The sequence below is a fragment of the Corylus avellana genome, chromosome 4 (genome assembly GCF_965113065.1).
Source record: "Corylus avellana chromosome 4, dhCorAvel1.hap1.2, whole genome shotgun sequence".
NCBI lineage: Eukaryota > Viridiplantae > Streptophyta > Magnoliopsida > Fagales > Betulaceae > Corylus > Corylus avellana.
Genome location: NC_142493.1, coordinates 5,530,735 through 5,549,852, shown reverse-complemented (window position 1 = coordinate 5,549,852; position 19,118 = coordinate 5,530,735). Strand labels below are relative to the sequence as shown.

At 34.5% G+C, this 19,118-nt stretch overlaps 1 protein-coding gene across 1 annotated transcript; it reads right to left on the bottom strand.

Annotated features, from left to right (window-relative positions):
* Nucleotides 1–3,532: 3,532 nt before the first annotated feature.
* On the bottom strand, nucleotides 3,533–14,066 carry LOC132177521 (Ankyrin repeat family protein with DHHC zinc finger domain-containing protein). The gene is made up of 13 exons (XM_059589884.2): nucleotides 13,696–14,066; nucleotides 13,174–13,314; nucleotides 10,873–10,985; nucleotides 10,446–10,525; nucleotides 9,349–9,512; nucleotides 7,499–7,637; nucleotides 7,311–7,407; nucleotides 6,783–6,840; nucleotides 6,292–6,369; nucleotides 6,060–6,158; nucleotides 4,872–4,950; nucleotides 4,628–4,776; nucleotides 3,533–3,951 (listed from the first exon to the last, which is right to left on the bottom strand). Exons 1-13 carry the CDS (start codon nucleotides 13,927–13,929, stop codon nucleotides 3,763–3,765), a joined length of 1,620 nt encoding a protein of 539 aa, XP_059445867.2. The 5' UTR covers nucleotides 13,930–14,066; the 3' UTR covers nucleotides 3,533–3,762.
* Nucleotides 14,067–19,118: the final 5,052 nt, after the last annotated feature.

Below are 19,118 nucleotides of genomic sequence, written 5' to 3'. Positions count from 1 at the left end.
TTTCTTTGTTTGATACTCCTGCCACCTTTCGTCCCTTGCTTTCTTTTCTCTCTATAAAAATCTTTTCTTTTCTTTTTTCGCAAGTATAAAAATCTTTGAGATTAGGGTTAAAATTATAAATAAAATGAAAATATGAATTTGTTAGTTGTTGAAATATAATGAAACAATGATACAATGTTGAAGTTTATGAGAAAATATAAAATATACAACTAATAGCAGAAGCAATAGGGAGAAAAGATAAACAAAGAATTATGAGCAGTTTTGTGTTATGCGCCTATATCCACTGCTTTGAATGGCCCCTAGGGCTACATTATGCTTATTGACTTGTTTGTGTATGATACGAAGCTATCAATTTATATAATAGTAAGTAAATACAAGTATGATAATCAAATCCCCTTGATTTATTATATTTTCAATTTATTCTAACATTAATCATGTCAATGTGATCATGTTATTTCCAAATTAATTAAATGAAAAGAATGTGCAAAGAAAGATCACATAATTAATATGAGTAATGTTAGAAATAACATTTTTATTTCATAATTGTCTCACAAAGTACATGTAACAGTTTCAACCAATTTTTGGATCAGTCTTTGTTACAAGAAAAAAAATAAATAAATCAAATCAAATCAAATTAAATGATTAGTCAGCATTGCGAGATAATTATAGAATAACATTATGATTTCTAGAATTACTCAATTAATATAACTGAATTTGCGTAAAAGATTAATATATTTTTGCTATGAGTAATGCTATTTTAATAGGCTATTATATGACTGTCATGTAGTTGGGATAACATGACCGTGAAAATTAGTCATTTTTTTTTTTTATTCTTTTCACAAGTGTTGATCCAAAGATTAATTTTTAATACTACATCATTAATTAACCTTTGAATAATAATAATAATAATAATAAAAACCACAATAATCGTGGTGTGTTGCAACCTTAAAGCCTGTTTGAGATTGCATTTGAAAAATAGAATTTTTAAGTTAAAAAGAGTTTTGGGCAAAAGCTTCATTTTTAAGCTTTTGCCAAAAGTGTGTTTTAGTTATTTTTAGGCTTTTTTAACCCTTAAAAGTACTTTTAATTTTTTTACCAAACGAGCATTTTTTTCTTCAAACCGATTTTTTAAGTGTTAAAAGCACTTTTAAGCTCCCCAAACACAATCTCAAACAGGCCTTTAGTGGGTCTTGTGTGAAGATCCATGGCAGTTGCAGCCTGTAGTGGACCACTAGTTTTTTTTTTTTTTTTTTTTTTTTTGAATTTTTGTAATTTATGTTTTTATTAATGGTATTGCTGTTATCTTTAGAACAGATGAAGTATATTGCAATTTTTTGATAATTTGAGATAGAAATTGCTTCATTTAATAGTTTGAAGGAGACTTCACAATCTACAAATTGCCTGTAGTTTGAAGGGTAAGTGTACCTTTCCCAAATTTCTTAAAAAGCTTTATCATGATTATTCTGTCAATTTTATGTCTTATCCGATTGCCTAGTCCCCTATGTAGTCTAGCTTTGAACAGTTTGGCTTTGAGTTCTAAAGATCTGCACCTTAAATAAATTGATTTCTATTTTGTGTTACAGAAATGTGGAAAATGTAACAGAGACAGAAAAGGCCTTGAAATATTGGTCGGTCTCCAAGTTCCTTTTATTTTTTATTTTTTATTTTTTATTTTGCTTCCTAGGGGATCATAGCTGTGGCGTGCAGTCAGCCTGGTTAAGCTACTTGTTCACAAAGAATAGAATAATTTACAACACGTAAATAAATATGATTATAGCCATTTCAAGTGAAATTGAAAAAAAATTATTTTATAGTTTAGATTAAATTTCACATATTTAATAGTGTATATATTGCCATGTGTTGAATATGCTGTCACGTTATTGAAATTTTTTAAATAACGTAGCACCATAAGACGTAATAAAACAAAATTTAGAGTATAAACGGTTCATTTCCATTTCACATGAAATGAAATGAAGAGAATCTTTATGTGATTAATATTGGGGGTAAATGCACCTAAAAAATTCTACATATTTTGAAAATAAAAGGTCACATAAATGCACCTTCTTGTTCTTATTGGCTTAAACTCATGAAGGTTAAATATCCTTATGGAAAAGCAAGAGGCATTTCAACCCATACTTGTGTGGAGTATTATTCCAAATGAAGGAGAAAAGGCGCATGGGAATTATGAGGGCTAAACCAGGAAGATCTATACGGAGGCAAACTAGGCAGTAATTGCAGAAGCCATGGGAGCTCTAAGTGCGATGGAGTTTTGCAAGGATATAGGGCTATAGGAGGTGATTTTTGAAGGAGATGCCGAGGTGGTCGTTAAAGCTAAGCTATAAATAATCGTGACTCTACGTGGTGCCGCTATGGGCAGATCATAGAAGACATAAAAAAAAACTTAGGGCTGTTTCTGATGGAGGAAAGTGAATCATGTTAAAAGAGAAGCAAATGAGGCAGCACACAGTCTTGCGAAACTGGCGACACGTGAACAGATTGATAAAATATGGATAGAGGAGATCCCTAGTAACATTTATGATATTGTAATTTTAGAGCAAATTGCTCTTTCTGTTTACAGTTTTGTAGTACTCTAGGTTTATTTTGATGAAATGAAGATGAAGTCTTATTATCAAAAAAAAAAAAAAAAAAAGTCGCATATATATATATATATATATGAAAATTGTGACTTCATCGCTTCATTTCTTGGCGAATATTGAACAACCAACCCTTACCACCAGGGGATGGTCAACTGAGTAGTTGTCCAACCATCCCTAAATAACTCGCCTGTAAAACAAACAAAAAAGGCTGATATGGCACTACTACATCACTCTGTAAGCTAGCCAAAGGCCCAAAGCTAAATTAAACATACGGCTAACATTTGAAAAAAAAAAACAAAAAAAAAAGGAATTCAGCACCAATCCATAATCACTAAGCTATTTAGGTACACATTTTTTCCTGGTTTAATAGAGGTAGTAAATCAAACATATTCCAAGATGGTGTCTGCATCAAGTTGAATCAGAGTTCTTCATATCTGTGCAACCAAAATTAGCAAAACCAAGCCAACTAAAACAAAGATTACATCAGACCAAATCTAAGACTATCAATGCACAAATGGAATGGTTAACTCTTTTGCCTATGAAAGCATCAACTTTCTTCTATAAGATACCTTCGAGAATTTATACTCATATGAGGACTGGACTAACAATATCATTATCCCACAATTTTATATTTCGTTACCAAAGGAATTGTTCTTGGTCAATGTTTTGGCTAAAAGGATTTAGCGAGTGGTTAATGGTGATTTTAAAGCAGTAATAACAACTTAAAAAAACAAAAAGAACAAAGAAAAATTTCATGTCTACCGACCAAACATAGAAAAATGTCATGCTTTCTTGGTATCATGAGTATGATCAGAGACTTAAAAGCTACAACAGACTTTGCCAGTGGATGAAGCTGGTCGTGAATATAGAGAATGCAACAAATGAACAGGAAAGCAGGTTCAGAGAATCCAGCTTTTTGGAATGTAATTTAAACATAAAACAACAAAATCAAAAGTTTTCATTTCTTTTCTATCTCATCATATTCAATTGTACACATGATAAACTATAACTGATGAATGGTTTATATGTAACAATTATGGGACCTGTCATGGAACATGGTTGCAGCTATAGCAAGGGGGCACCCACCATCATCTACAATGAAGGACAGTAGAGAGAAAACAAGATGCCAAGCATAGCTGTAAACCTGCAGATCATGGCAATAGCTCTACCTAGCTACCTGCTGCAATGCTGGCCATGCAATTTCATTATCATCTGTGTAGCCACGAATGAGAAAATCTGCACAATTTTTTTGGCACCCATGGTTATATGGATTATGAAACCGCCCATCTGGACCACGAAGATACCCGTAACGAATGGCATTTGCTAATTCATTTGTAGTGATATTTCGAGCTATCTGCATTATAAACATGAATACTTCATTAACTATTAGCTACTACTACGGATTTCCCAAGACTAACTAAAACATTATTTTCAAGGTGGAACTTTTGAGAGTTGAAAGAGATATTATTAGCATCTTAAATGTACAATTATATTCGATCCAATTTTAATTGACTTATACTTGTATATCGATATCAAAATAAATTTATGCATCTGTGTGCTATTGCCACAAGACTTGAAATTTTTTATTTCACTTTTGGTGGATTCAACGGTTAAGGATGGTATATTATTTAGAACTCCAAAATGTAAGATATATAAACTCATAGACTTCATGAAGTTATATAAGCTGCAGAAACTGCAGATTTTGTGACATAATTGCCCACACCTTAACTACACTCCATCTAATACTAAACATTATAATCCCAACAATTCTTAACAATTTCTTTCTATTAATCCCTTTTTCTATATAATCAGCACCGGGCAATCATTCACCATCACAAGCTCAAGGTTATAATATTACAGACAAAATGCTGTTTGATATAAGACAATTCAAGATAATCCCTGCTCTTACAAAATCCATTTTGCCTAGCGTGCCCCAAGAGATGGATCAAAGAGCACAGCTACACACATACATGCATATACTTGCTTGCAGCAAACCTTAAATATATAAATGAAAAAGTTTATTCAATCACCTGCGAGGCCTGTGATGTGGTTAAAATAGTGGAGGCAAGCAAAATAACAGAGTCGAAGAGCAAAAAGGCAACAACACCAGGATGTTGAACTACAACATGATGAACCCATGTTTCTTCGGAGGACAAGGCTGGTGTTGATGTCCAAATCCCTGTGAAACAAATGAGGATGTTATCTTAGTTCAGAACTGAAAAGGATAAACATATTATCAAAATGTATGGTCACTGCAACAATAAACCAACGTACTTTGGATTGCAACTGCTGCACTAAGGAATGACGTCAAAAATCCCATGCAGATAAAAACAAAGAAGTCCCATTTGTTCCTCTGCAAGAGGCATCATCACAATGACAGTGAAGCTGGTCAAAAGTTTAAAGAGAGAAACAAATAAAAAAAGAAACAGGCAAAGCTCCAAATTTAGTAGCAAAATCACATATAGCATCTTTTTTTTTTTTTTAGTATTTATAGCATCTTGTACCATAGTGCTGTACTGCTGTCCAACTTTTCACATTTCCAACTACCAAACTGGTTCCAACCTACATGGTTCAGCTTCCGATGGTAGGCAGAGTCGGGGTCAGATGTTGTTTAGGTTTTCCAACAAAAGTTAGAATCGGTGTTGGATAGAATTTCAGGTTTCTGACACGATCCGACCTTTTTTTTTATAATTAATTTTTTTTCAAGTAAAATGATGTCATTTTGTAATGTAAAGTTAGGGCTTAGGTTACACATGCAACGGCATCGTTTTATGGGAGTATACAAGCATATCATATCCATCTGAGCCTCAGAACTTCAGATCCTCTTTTTTGAGCCATTTCTTCAATCTTCCAGACTCTCTCTTCATCTTAATTGACTACAGCGTCGTTTGACCTTGTCTTTATCTACGTATGTCCAAACCTCTCTTGTTTTTGCGTCTTCATCTTCGTCTTCACCACCATTTGAGGTTGTGCTTTACTGCTTTCATCTCCCAGATTTGTTTGTCTGTTGAAGACGACGAGATCTTTGTCCAACAAAGAACTTCTCTTCGTCTCCAACTCTGATTTTCAGATGCAGAGGCAGCTCGAGGCACCTTGGAAATCACCTCCATCGGAGGTGATGTCGGAGGTTTTCCAACTGTTCCAACTCCAGCGAAGGTGGAAGCTGGAAGAGGTGTTTGCACAGCCCTAGTGTATTATTTGCTCAACAAAAAAATTAGCGAAGTGACGAGGATGCGAACAAGAAATGTTTTGACAACCACCAAAAAGAAACAGTAGCACCAAAGTGTGGAAATGATATAACAGTCCTCTTGCAGTTCATGAGAAGATAAAAATTTCACTAGCAATGTCTTTATCCCACACATCTACCCATTTTATTAAGAAACAAAATTTTATGAATCCATCAAAAGGTTTCATCTTCCTTTTTTGACTTGGACAGAAATAGTAGTTGGTGCAACTTCTCACCTTCCCCACACAATTAGATATCCATGGGCAGTGATGGTCGAACTGTTCCACGCATCTCTTACATATGGGGCAGTGCTTAGATCGAACAGGTCTTACTATCTGAAAAGGTATTTGAGAAAACCATACTAAATATATGCAAGACTGCGTCTCAAGCACTAATATGCATTTAGGACATGAACAGTATGTCCTCTATGAAAACGTCTTGGAAGAGAAAAGGTTCAATAGAGTAAACCTTGCAGGTAGGGCATAGTTGAGACCAGTTTCCCGTCCACATAGAGGAGTTGTTCAGATCAATATTCAACAAAAGATCCTGCAGATTATCAAAATATCATTTGGGTAAAAAGTTACATCTCTACAGTTACACAGCATAAAATATAGCACAGCTTACACTTTTAAGTATTATATATTTTAGTGGTATCATCATTTATTCTTTGATGTAGACAGAATGAATTGTATTACAGAGTGGATCTCTGCAAAATAATGGATCCAGATTTGGATTATAGAATCAATAGGTTTTCAAGTTGAATATATCTGAATAATTCTCTCATTGGATTAGAATCAAATCACCCGTTACACAATCTAGATCTGATCTGTTTACAGGCCTACCACCCATCATATAATCTGTGCAATTGGGCTATGAGGCAGCCATTTTATTGTAAACAACTCTCGCAGGCATAATGAACTTTTACATCCAAATGTTGATTGCATATAAATAGTACACACCTCTGTATCTTTATGATAGCCCACATCTCCTGGTCTTTTTAGATAACCTGGATCCTTACTGCATACAATAATGAGAGGACATAATATAACTTTTGTAAATGTACAATGACAAGCTCAACATAGCAGCACACTTCTAGACTTATAAAAACAAAATACATCATGTCTAGCAACAACTCTATGAGACAACTATTTTAGTTTGTCATATATGCAACTATTTTAGCACTTGTGCTAACATCCTTCCGGTGGAAAAAGTCAGTGCCATTTCTAACTTTCCGACTTTGGCAGTGGCGGGGAGTGGAATACCCACTTCCGCCACCAACTTGACTGACACCCAGCCCTAGGTGCAATTCTACTAGACAAGGAGGCACTTGTAATTTTTCTTTCCGTGAGATCAATATATCCAGTTTGACAAACAGGGGATCCACAAAATGAAAACAAATATGTCAAATTGTCAACAAACATTCATTTATATCCTCCATAATGCAATAAAATTAAAACAGATATATGACAGAACATGACAATACCTACCTACACCTGTAGAACATAACCAGCGAACCAACTGACACAGAAACAGCAGTCCATCCCCAAAGTCCAACAACAGCAGTAACCTTTGTAAGATTAGGAGCTAGCACGAGTAGCAAGAAGTCAGTCATATGCACTTACAACATACCTCCATCTGCTATTGGAAGACAAATCTACAACTGTAGCTCATTTACCAGCAAGAACTGAGTTGATGAAGAGAACCGTGAGAATGATTATTGTACAGAATAGAATAGGAGCATATCCTATATCTGCCATCTTTCCACTCCAAAATTTACCTAACCAGTGGTTGCTGTGAGCCCGCTGTGCATTAGACTGCACAGAAACCCAAAGGATAAAAAAAGTCTATTATCAGGTGCACCACATCATAAAATATGAAATTTTTTAAGACAAACTGATAGCAACCAAGTTTGGAATAGAGAAAACTCAATACATAAGTGAACCAAAGTAAGGAATTTCAACATTTTGTAAGATTAGCAGGGAAGCAAAAATATGTGTTTATAATAATGGGGTACCAGTTCTCCCAGATAAGCCTTGGACATGTTGCTAATGTGAATCAAGATACCACTCTACTGGGCAGCAAATATATTTCTGACAAAAGCTAATCAACTTACTAGCATTGTGGTCTCATGATAAAATATGTCCTCAAAGTTTAACCATCTAATAAATATGTCCCTAAACTAGCACATGATAGTTTGCCATACATAGTAGTGAAAACTTATAAAACCATCTAATGCAGGTACTTCATTATTCTATGCTTTAATAGATTAACAACATCATTAAAAGTACAAGAAGGGCACAACCTAACTACATTTGATGAAAGGTTACACCAAGAATGGTAAAAGGGAGGAGAATACGAGACAAAACAAATATCAAATCTTTTTTTTTTTTTTTTAATAAATAATGTTGTATATACCAAAACACGCAGAGGGGCGCAACCCTAAGTACATAGGAAGTATACAAGAGTACGCCTAACAAGAAAGAGAAAAGAAAGCAAGAGAGTCGGAAAAACTAATAACTATTGGAGCTAAACAAGCAGTCATCCAAGTAAAGAGAGACAAAAAGAAGAAAGATAAGGGCTCCTCTAAAGTCCTCTCTAGGTCACTGAAGATCCTATCATTTCTTAACAAATATCAAATCTTAAAACTAGTGCATCACTAATTCTAAATCAGAACCCATAGGGAAACATCTCCAGAAAACCCAATTTAATCTCTCCAAACAGGCTTCTCATTGCCATCAAATACCATATCATTCCTCTGCAACCATAAATTCCACCTCAAGCAAGGAGGAACAGCCCTTCAAACTAAGTGATGAAAATGAATATATAAAGATAATCATTTCCCACAACTTTCGTAATTGTGCAAAAGCTTTTGCACGTGAGTTTTCATTGGATATCAACATTTTGACCAACACTTGTATATTTTCAATGTTATTTCTTTTAATATCTGTTCTCTTTAATCTATTAAATAGTTAAATTTTTCTAAAAGCCTTCAAAATTTGGTGATGCCGTATGATAGTTTATCCACACATACACAAAATTTAAACAAATAAAAAAAAAAAAAAAGGAAAACAGAATTTTTTTTTTTTTTTTTTTTTTTTGATAAGTAATATTTTATATATAAAAAAAAAAAAGCGCAATGCGCCTCTATGTACACAAAGGTATACATAGGGAAACCTCAAAAACCCACAAAAAGACCCTATGCAAACCCTAGAAACCAAAGAATCCTAAAGAAACTTGATGCCCCATAAAGCCCACAATAACCCTAAGCTCATTATGCAAAACCTACACCACCCTGCCACTCACCCTACAGAAACACTAATAGAGAAAGCCCATGTGAAGCCCCATTAGTTTTTTACCAAGCAAGCTTCACATGAAATGATTTACTATATTGAAACATCTTCTGAAAAACAAAATTGTGCTAACAAAACCTCAGATCATCATGGTTGCTCAAATCTGCAACTCTAGTTTAGAATTCCTTTTTACACAAAAGTAAAACAAGGGCAATACCAATACAAAGTTACGTACAAGGAAAAGAGCCACATGCCGATGACCTTTATCTGACGCGAGCTGAGCAGGAGTAAATCCAGCATTATCTTTCACCATTAGTTCCTGTTTCGTGCCAGCATGTACAAGCACAGTGCATGCCTCCACATGTCCTCTTATTGCAGCCCAGTGCAAAGGTGTACAACCTTTCATAGTATATTCAACATCATCACATCTAGAGCAAATATATGAACACAATTACCAAAGCAAGCCACCATTTCTTACAAAAAGTCCTAGCCATTGGGATGTAGATCAACACAATTTATAACGGAAATTTGGTGTAATAATTGGAGTGTTTGAAATCATGCATTTATTAATCCACTGGCTAAGTACACCGATTGCCAGAACTTCCTTGCCTCAAGCGTATAATTTTCATCATGTATGTGCATGTGTGAATCAATAAGGTAGAATAAAATAATATTCAATAATCTAGAACAATTAGGCTTAACAGATTTTGGTCCCTATTCTCCACAGTGTTGAATTTTTTGTATTGCCTATTTTGTTTAAATGAAAATATTTTATTCATAAAATTATAAGGGGGAGGGGGGGGGGGGGGGGAATTTTATTTTATCAAATTTGAGTTCTATAATAATGTCATTGAATGGAATAACCCTACATGTCTTGATACTAACAAACTCAAAACAATAACACATGTCTGACTTATCCCCCCCAAAAAAAAAAAGAAAAAAAAAAGTTAATTTATGGGGAGACCCAATAAAAGGATCTCAGTCAGGTGAGGCTAAGCTTCTAAAATAATTAATTGTGCAGGGAAATTATATGCACTGTTATTTTATCCCAAAAAGGGGAGACAGGATACTTTGCATAAGTCAGTTCAATATTCCTAAAATTGTATGATTAGAAGTGCAACCAAACTTAAATTATAAAATATTCTTTTTATCCTTCTAAATATAAAGCATATCAATCTATAGATGAAATATGACAGTATTATCAGGGAATTCTTTGTCTCATCCTGCTCTATAACACATGTAATCACATTATATTTTTTTGGATTTTAACAGAAATATTAAATTAATCATTGAGGAGTCATACAACCAATTCAGGAAGTCCAGTTTGTATACCTTCCTTATCTTGTCTCCCTTGGCATGCATCTCTAAATAGAAGTAATCTTATTGTATCCGCAAATCCTTTATATGCAGCCCTTGTTGAAAAAATGAGAAGAATAATCTTAGAAAAATCTTTATGTTTCCAAATTACACAATACTGCTGATTATGACATCATAAATAATTAAGATCGACTCAGCAAAACATGATGTACCAGTCAAAAGTGAAGCTCACATGTTCAATTTTTTACAGGCATTCAAGTTCTATTTACCTATAAAGAAAAAGAGGAAAAAATAGTATAGAATTTACAAGATCAACAGCCTGCGTTATTCCTTCCCCCCCAACCCCACACCAAAAGAAAAAATCATCGCCCAGTGTCAGTAAAGAAAACGAAAAGCTCATGTCCTCATCCATATATAGCAATTTTGTAGCTTATAGACATACCAATGAATAGGACTCCTCCCCTCATTGTCAGGTGCATCGAAATCAGCTTGATACTTCACAACAATGTGATTCAAGAAAGCTGTTTGTCCATATTGAGCAGCAACATGAACTGCCTGCATTAAACATGTGGTATACAAATAACACACTATTGGAGAAAACATCAACTGTGTGCATGCAAATAAGAAATAAATCAGTTAAGCACTCACTTTAGAAAGAACTTGACATTAATTGGTATTAAACTACTTCCAACCACAATAAGGATGTTAAGGAAGTTCCTACAAAGCTTATTGTTGATATATTTATGGTTCATATTAGCTTTCTAGAAGATTTATGCTATAAATATGCTCACCAACGGCTTAGGGTCAGTTTGGTAAATTTTGAAAAGTGTTTTAAAAAAGGTAAAAATTGAGAATTGATTTGGCTCACATTTGAAATCAAGTGTGGTATGTGGGTTCCACAAACAAAAATTTGTTTGGTAAGATTTTGAGAAGTGTTTTTTAAAATAAAAAATTGAAGAGTGTTCCCCAAAATAAAAGGATACATATTAGCTTACACTCTACGGTGGTGGTCACCTGGCTACAGCCACCGCAGTGTTTGTGCCAGGCAGTCTTGGCAGCCACCACAAGGCCGCCAGAAGTTATTGGGAGGTGGATTTATTAGAGCAGCTCATCACTGGGAGGTAGATTTCTTTACTTCATTCTTCAATTTGTTGTAACCCTTCAGACTGAGGCGGGAAGATGAAGTAAGTTTTGCTAGGTTCCTTCCAATATAACAATGTTCTTGTTCCCTATGATAGTACTCCTTTCCCTTGAAAAAGTATTTGACTCTGACGTTCTTATTTTGATCAGCCGCTTTAGGGAAGGTCTTCACCATGAATAACTTAGGCCTTGTTTGTTAAACCCCACCCCATCCCCTCACATTCCCCCACATTCCACCACACCATTCACTTCATTTTTTCCAAAAAAAATATTCTTACTTTTATATCAAATCATTCACTTTTTATATCACATCATTTACATTTTATTACTATTCAAATTAAAAAAAAATAACTACAAAACAAAATTTTCCACTTTCCAATACCACTTTTTCATTTTCCCATACCAATCATTATTTTCTTTTTTATTTTTATTTACACCTAAACAGCGTGGTGGTGTTTCGTGTTGTTTGCCAAACACCAGCTTAAGGAAGCAACATGTCATAATGGTTGATTGGAGTTGCATGTGCAAGAAGAGTGGGGGGGTTAGTGGATCACCTTTTATTCCATTCTGAGATTGCTAGTGCTCTATGGAATACAATTTTTAAATATGTACTTTTAGCTTGGGTTATGTCTAGAAGAGTGGCAGACCTTTTCGCTTGCTAGAGAGGGTAGTTGGGTATTAATCAAAATGTCGCAATGTGGAAGATGGTTTCGTTATGCCTAAAGTGGTGTCTTTAAAGGGAAAGAAATTATCGTAGGAGGTGTGGCGAGTTGCACTGCTATATGTAATGTGGATTATTTGGCAAGAGCGGAATGGAAGATGTTTTGAAGATCAAGAAAGGACAATGGAAGAGCTCAAAAGTTGTTTATTCAAACTCTGTCCCATTGGGCCAATGTTTTTAGTGTGCCTCAATTTTCCACTATGTCTCAATTTTTATCATTATGTTCCTCTTTCTTCCTTTAGTGGGGCCTTTCTTTATATACTTCATGTATACTAGGGTTGCGCCCCTCTGCGCTTTTCAATGAATCACTTATTTATCAAAAAAAAAAAAAAAAAATTATCTAAGTTTTGCAGTGTGAGTAGACGGTAGTGGAATTAAAGGCTTTTTTCCTCAAGACGCTTTACTACTTGGCAATGTGCTTTTCAATGAATCGCTTATTTATCAAAAAAAAAAAATTATCTAAGTTTTGCAGTGTGAGTAGACGGTAGTGGAATTAAAGGCTTTTTTCTTCAAGACGCTTTACTACTTGGCAGTTGCCTTTGCCTTAAATATTTCTAGCTTTCCTGTTTTGCTTGATCTTTTTCTTATTTTGGTTAGATGTATCACTTGTATACTTTCCGTGTACTTGAGTTATGTTTTTGCGCTTTTTAATGAACAGCGTTTACTTATTAAAAAAGAAGCTTATAATCATTTGCATGAATAAATATTACCATTATTATGTTGACACAACCATTACTTATTTACATATACAAAATAGCCAACTCTAGATTCCAAATAAAAGTAATAAAAAATAAATTAAATTAAAAATTAAAATTATATATATATATATATATATATATATATATATATATATATATAAACCAAAGAAAATGAGACTATTACCCGATACCCATTTACATCAACTGCTTCAACCCGAGCTCCATTCTGTAAGAGCACATCTGCGACGGCAATGGCTCCCCGAACAGCCACCCAATGCAGAGCCGTTTGTTGCATGTTGTCAGTCGCATTGACGTCACCCCCGTGCTTCACCAACAAAAACAAGGCAAGTCCAACTATGTCAAACCCCACCCGCCCCATAATCCAGCAATCCAATCCCCGAAAAATAACATTCACAAACATACATAACATATCCTTCATCAACCACAACAAATTACTCTAACGTAATTCTTTTTCTTTCTCTCTTGTTTAGTGAACGCTGAATTTAACCAAATTTCAACAATCCCACTAGAGAATCCATCTCCTACACATATATGCACACATGAAAGATCGTGTTTTTTCTTCATTTGTAATATGAATTCAGCAAAATTTGAACTAACCCACCACATAATTCATCATTTCGGTACATAGATTCATAAATACACACACACACTGAAATACACAAATGCACGAGTTCAGTGAGAATACCTCAATGATGTACTGCACGATATCAGGGAAGTTGTTGAGAGCGGCCCATTGAATTGCGTAGTAGCCATTCAAATCCGGTTGAGACAGAGATGCCCCGTCTTCTTCAACGAACTTCCTCAATTTCTGAAAATCCCCGTACGCGCAGGCGGAGAACACGTCGATCACAGGCGCCTCGCTAGGGTTTTGGTGGGCTTTTGAGTCCGACGACACAACCTCAATCTCCGACGAAGCCATTTCGAGCTACCTGCCCCGCATGCGAAGCAACCCCCACGGAGAATTGGGTGGGTCTAGGGTTTATGCCTGACTTTAGTGATCTTTGATATTGAAGCTTTATCTGGTGCGGGTGATCTCGCAACTACTTCTTCTACCTAATCAAATCATGCCATGTAAGATAAGATGGATGAATTTGTTGTTCTATTCATTTTGTTAAACTTTTTTATTAAGCTTGGAATAAAAATTTAATTTACACATTATGTAAAAATATCAAACACTATAAAAGTTAAAACACAAATATTTTTAATTTAAATCAATTTTATGAACTTTTTCGTTTATTATAAGTCAACGCCCACCACCCCAACCCCCACTTGCCTCCAAACTCCTCAAAGGCTCAAACTAAAGTCTTTAAAACTAACAAAGACAATGGTTCCAATGGTTTTGTCGGTAATTTTGTCAATAGTTTTTTTTTTTTTTTTTTTGGCACGTCCACACAAGAAAGGGAGGAGATTCAAACTAATGACCTTTGCTTCGTAAGGAGTGCTCCTCAGCCGATTGAACTACCACTTCTAGACTCAATAGATATTTTGTCAAAATAAGAAAAATTATTTGGTATAAAAGTTTATATCATTTTTTAGTGTTTTAAGCTTATGCGTCTACTTCTTATTGGACGGTACAAAACATCAAATTTACACCACAATTCCATTAAAGTTATTCTCTTGCTTAATTTGTTTTTAATTTTTAATTTTTTTTTTTTTTTTGAAATTTTTAGTTTGAAAAGTTTATGAAGTAAGGTGGAAATTATTTTTATGCTTTTAGGAGTCCTTTGTGTATTCATTTATTTGATAATACTTTTGTTTTGAAAAAAAAAAAAAAGCAAAACAGCAAAACAAAAAATTTAACGAATAGAGCGAGTTTCTTCCATTTGTTTTAATTTATTGTTTAGAATGTGCTACATTGTTCATAATTAATCTAGTGCCTCGAAATCAAATTAACCTAAATTTATTTATTTAGTACATGAAATGGCTATATTTCATTAATAAACAATAAAAAAAGAAGTTGAAATAAAATAGTTAATCATGTTCATTGATTTGGTTGTAATGATGTATAATAGAAATCAAATGAAATTATATTATGATCAAATTTAATATTTTTTTTAAAATTCAATTTTCATTTTTTTATTAGGTTATATGAGTATCAACGTCCTCTTTAGTTGACACTAATGACCTCGCATCAGTGTCAACTTTCAGGTGGATGCTATTATTCTTCAATTTTTATTTTATTTTTAATTTTTTAAAAAATTAGTTTTTGGTCATCAGCATCCACTTTTGAGTGGATGCTACTGTTCTTTAATTTTCATTTTTATTTTATTTTAGGGAAAATTACAGTTTACCCCCTCAAAGTTGTCAGCGATTTGCAATTCCGCCTCCAAAGTTTCAATTTTTGCAATCCACCCCCCTAAAGTTTCAATTTTTTGCAATTCAGGCACTCCGTCAGTCAAACCCGCTTTGACTGACGGAACAGTGACCACGTGCGACGCACGTGGTCACTTTATGCGATTTAGTGCCCAAAATACCCCCATCAATTGGTTACACCTTGACCCACGCCCAAACCCATCTTACCCACGCCCCCGACCCTGCTGACCCGACCCAACCCAACCCAACCCAACCCAAACCAGACTTAAAACAACTAATCAAACACGTGAAATCAGGCATTCCGTCATTTTGCTTGGTTCTCCTTGCTGACTCACGAGCGAAAGGGACCCGAGAGAGGTAGAACCCACCTCCAACAGCCACGCGACAAGCTACCCGACACCCACTCAAGATCAACCCAAAGCTCCATCCTTTGCGCCTTTGTGTACGACGAGGTGAGATTTTCCCCTTATTTGATTCGTAAATTTCCACCGAAATGTGTAGTATCGTTCTAGGGTTTTTCGTAAATTGGGGTTTTCTTGAGGGGGTTTTAATTTGGTAATCCCTAACTCTGTGATGTTGATTTATTGTTAACAAATTTTTGTTTTCTATTGTATATTGATTTATTGCGAAGAGAGAGAGTAAACTTGGTTGTTTGTGTTTGAACAAAAGTGGTCCCCAAATTGTATAATGTTGTCGTGTGAACAAAAGTGGTCCCAATGTTTTTTTCTGATTTGCATGTATATCAAAAGTGGTCCTCTTTTCTGATTTGCATGTATATCAAAAGTGGTCCTCTAGTTTGCACTCCCAATTTTCTTCCACTTTGGAGATCTCCCTCCGAAGCAGTGAGATGCTAGCTAACTGTTTGTCTAAATTGAGTTTTATCATTAAATTGCTTCTATATTTTCTGATTTTTATTTCCGGTTTGTTTGTTGTTGTAGTTCATTTTCTTATCTTGTAAAAAACAAAACAAATCTATTAGTACTTTTTTAGATTTTATAAAAGTTATTTCACAAGCTTTTAGTTCTCACCTCGTACGGTTTTACATCCTTTAAATTGATTATATAGAAGTTGCATCATTGATTGTAACATTCAACAATCATACAATAATTAATTCACCAATTAAAAAGAAATAACCCAATTTATGAGCATTCTTAATTATCAGCATCACTCAGTTCACACTAGCTGCCCAATTTAATACCCCTATATATATATCATGTTAGAGACAAAGAAGTTGGGTCCACGCCAAACAGTAATTTTCTCATTTCAAGATCAGCCTGATTATTTATTAATTGATTAATGGTCATTGAAATATTCTTTTGGATAAAACTTACCCAGGATTGATTAAACTTAATCACCAATTATCCACCATTTCAAGAAGCATAAAATCGACTAAAAAGTTGAAAAAACTAATTTTATTATCTTAATTCACTAAATGTCTCCAGTCGATTTAGTTAGCCATTGAGAACATCATATAACGTGTTTTAAGTGGTTTCTCATATCACGTTTAAAACACGTTACATCAACCAGTATGAAATATGTTATATGTGCACGTGAAGAATATATCATTAATTTTATTTCATCTTCTTACTATACAACTCTTTTTCTCCTTTTGAAGATTGAAAGTAAAATCTATTAGTAATTATATGATTATGACTTTGTTGCTCCAAATTTACGTTAATTTTTTTTTTCCACGAAGCATAAATGTCAGCAATTACGCTAAGACTTAATTACAAGAAAAGAAAAGGAGAATCACAATATATTATATAAATGTTCTTCCATAAACATGTATATATATTTTCTTCCAATACGATGTCAGTGTTAGGTAAGATGGCATATGTTTTTCTTCAAGCAGAGGAGATGAGATGATAAGCTGAATTAATTAACACCCTAAAATAATGATAATGCCAAATTTGAAAGTCGTTGGGTAGAGCTGCAGTTACTTGGGTTTAGGGTTTAGGGTTTCATTATGTATTACATAAAAAATAAAAAGGTATGACATATGAACCTTTAATAACCATCATGTTTGTGGGAGTTTCATGTAATTGGATTGATTGATTGTTCTATAATAGCTAGGGTAGTTTTATGTAAGGATAAGTTTGAACAATATTTAGTATTTCATTAATAAATAGTGATAAATAATAAGGTAAAATCTATACCATTTAGGTCTTTTGAGCTAGAGGTTTCAATAAGTGCGATTTAGGGGTATTGGTTAAAATTATTTACTCTAACAGTCTTTTCTCCTTTTTTTTTTTTCTCCTTTTCTTTCTAATGTAATTAACTAGCTTCACTATTCTATTATGCATGTCTATATTTTTACAGATTTGGCTTTAATTTGTAATCAGCTACATAATCAAATTAGATTCCATGCAATGTTGAAAATCATTTACTCTAACAGTCAATGTAGTATTATAACTCATATTATTGATGTGACACTCCAGCTTACGTTATGTGCACACAAGACACCACGCTACACATTCCTCTCAAATATTAAGAAACCTAAACCCTAAACCCTAAATCCTAACCCTAACAAATATTTGAATTATCACCTGGTTGTCTTGCTTCCAAAATATTTGCATGTATTTTTAGGGTTTGAGCTTAGATTTGCATAACTTCATTCTTAAGCAATAATTATATTGGTAAACTTATTTAAAGCTGCTTCTCATACATTTTATTCATTATTTTTGTAGGATGTCTTTGAATCTAGTGTTCGAGGTTAGGTATGGCGGTAGATTCGACAGAAGTTGTGGTTGCAATTACGTGGGGGGAGAAGTTACTGTTCATGGTGAAGGGTATGATCCTGACAACTTGTCTTTTTTTGAGCTTGAAGATATTTGTAAAGACTACGGGTACAAGCCAGGGGATCTAATATACTTCAGAGAACCGGATAAGACGTTAATGGGGGGTTTGCATTTAATCAGCTCTGATGCCGACGTATTGTTCATGGTTGGTTGCCATAAAGGGCAATATATTGTGCATTTGTATGTCGTGTGTTTTGGGGAGGGTCAGGGTGATGTTCAGGATTACGAAGGAGAAGATGACGATGAAGGGGAGGGAAGGGTTGATTACAATGACCCTTGGTGGAAAGGCAAACTCAGTGATGACGAGGATTTATTTGATGTAGATGTTGACGAAGGCGATACTGAAACTGGAGCAACCGGAGCAGGAACTAGTGAAGCTGGAACCGTTGGTGATGGTGATGGTGGTTATGACAATGAGGGTGAGGAGGAAGAAACAGGTGATGAAGAAGATGGGAACCATGGTGAGGCCCGTAGAACTGATGCTTCTATTAGGTCCGAAAGTGGGCGTAAGAAAAATAAAAAATTTGAAGAAGTAGATGATGATGACACAAACTCAGAATTGGCTAGAAGTGACATATTGGAGTCACCACCCCGTAGTGATGAAGAAGCTGAAGGGACATCTACAAAAACGCCCGAATTTCAGCGAATGGACCTAGTTAACCCAGAGCTGCATCTCTACATGACTTTCCCAGACATACAAACATTTAGAGAAGCAGTTAAGGAGTACAATCTTTTGAGGGGCAAGGAAATTAGGTTCAAAAAAAATGAAAGAAGAAAGTCTATTGTTGTGTGTAGGGATGACAAGTGTCGGTACCGAGTATATGCAAGGCAGGTTTCTGATGAACAAACATTTCAGTTAAGATCTATGCAGCCTAAACATGTGTGTGGTAGGCAATACAAGAACTCCATTGTGAACTCAACTTGGATATCGAACAAGTTGATTGAGAAGTTCCGAATTCAGCCGAATATGTCCTTGAATGTCATACAACATGAAGTG

What these genes read in the sequence shown, in the direction of transcription:
- LOC132177521 (XM_059589884.2), bottom strand. Translation starts at nt 13,929, where the DNA reads ATGGCTTCGTCGGAGATTGAGGTTGTGTCGTCGGACTCAAAAGCCCAC. An exon ending in AACTATGCCCTACCTGCAAG is followed by an intron (nt 6,159 to 6,291) that starts GTTTACTCTATT and finishes ATACCTTTTCAG; the next exon opens with ATAGTAAGACCTGTTCGATC. An exon ending in TGCAGCAGTTGCAATCCAAA is followed by an intron (nt 4,777 to 4,871) that starts GTACGTTGGTTT and finishes TTTGTTTCACAG; the next exon opens with GGATTTGGACATCAACACCA.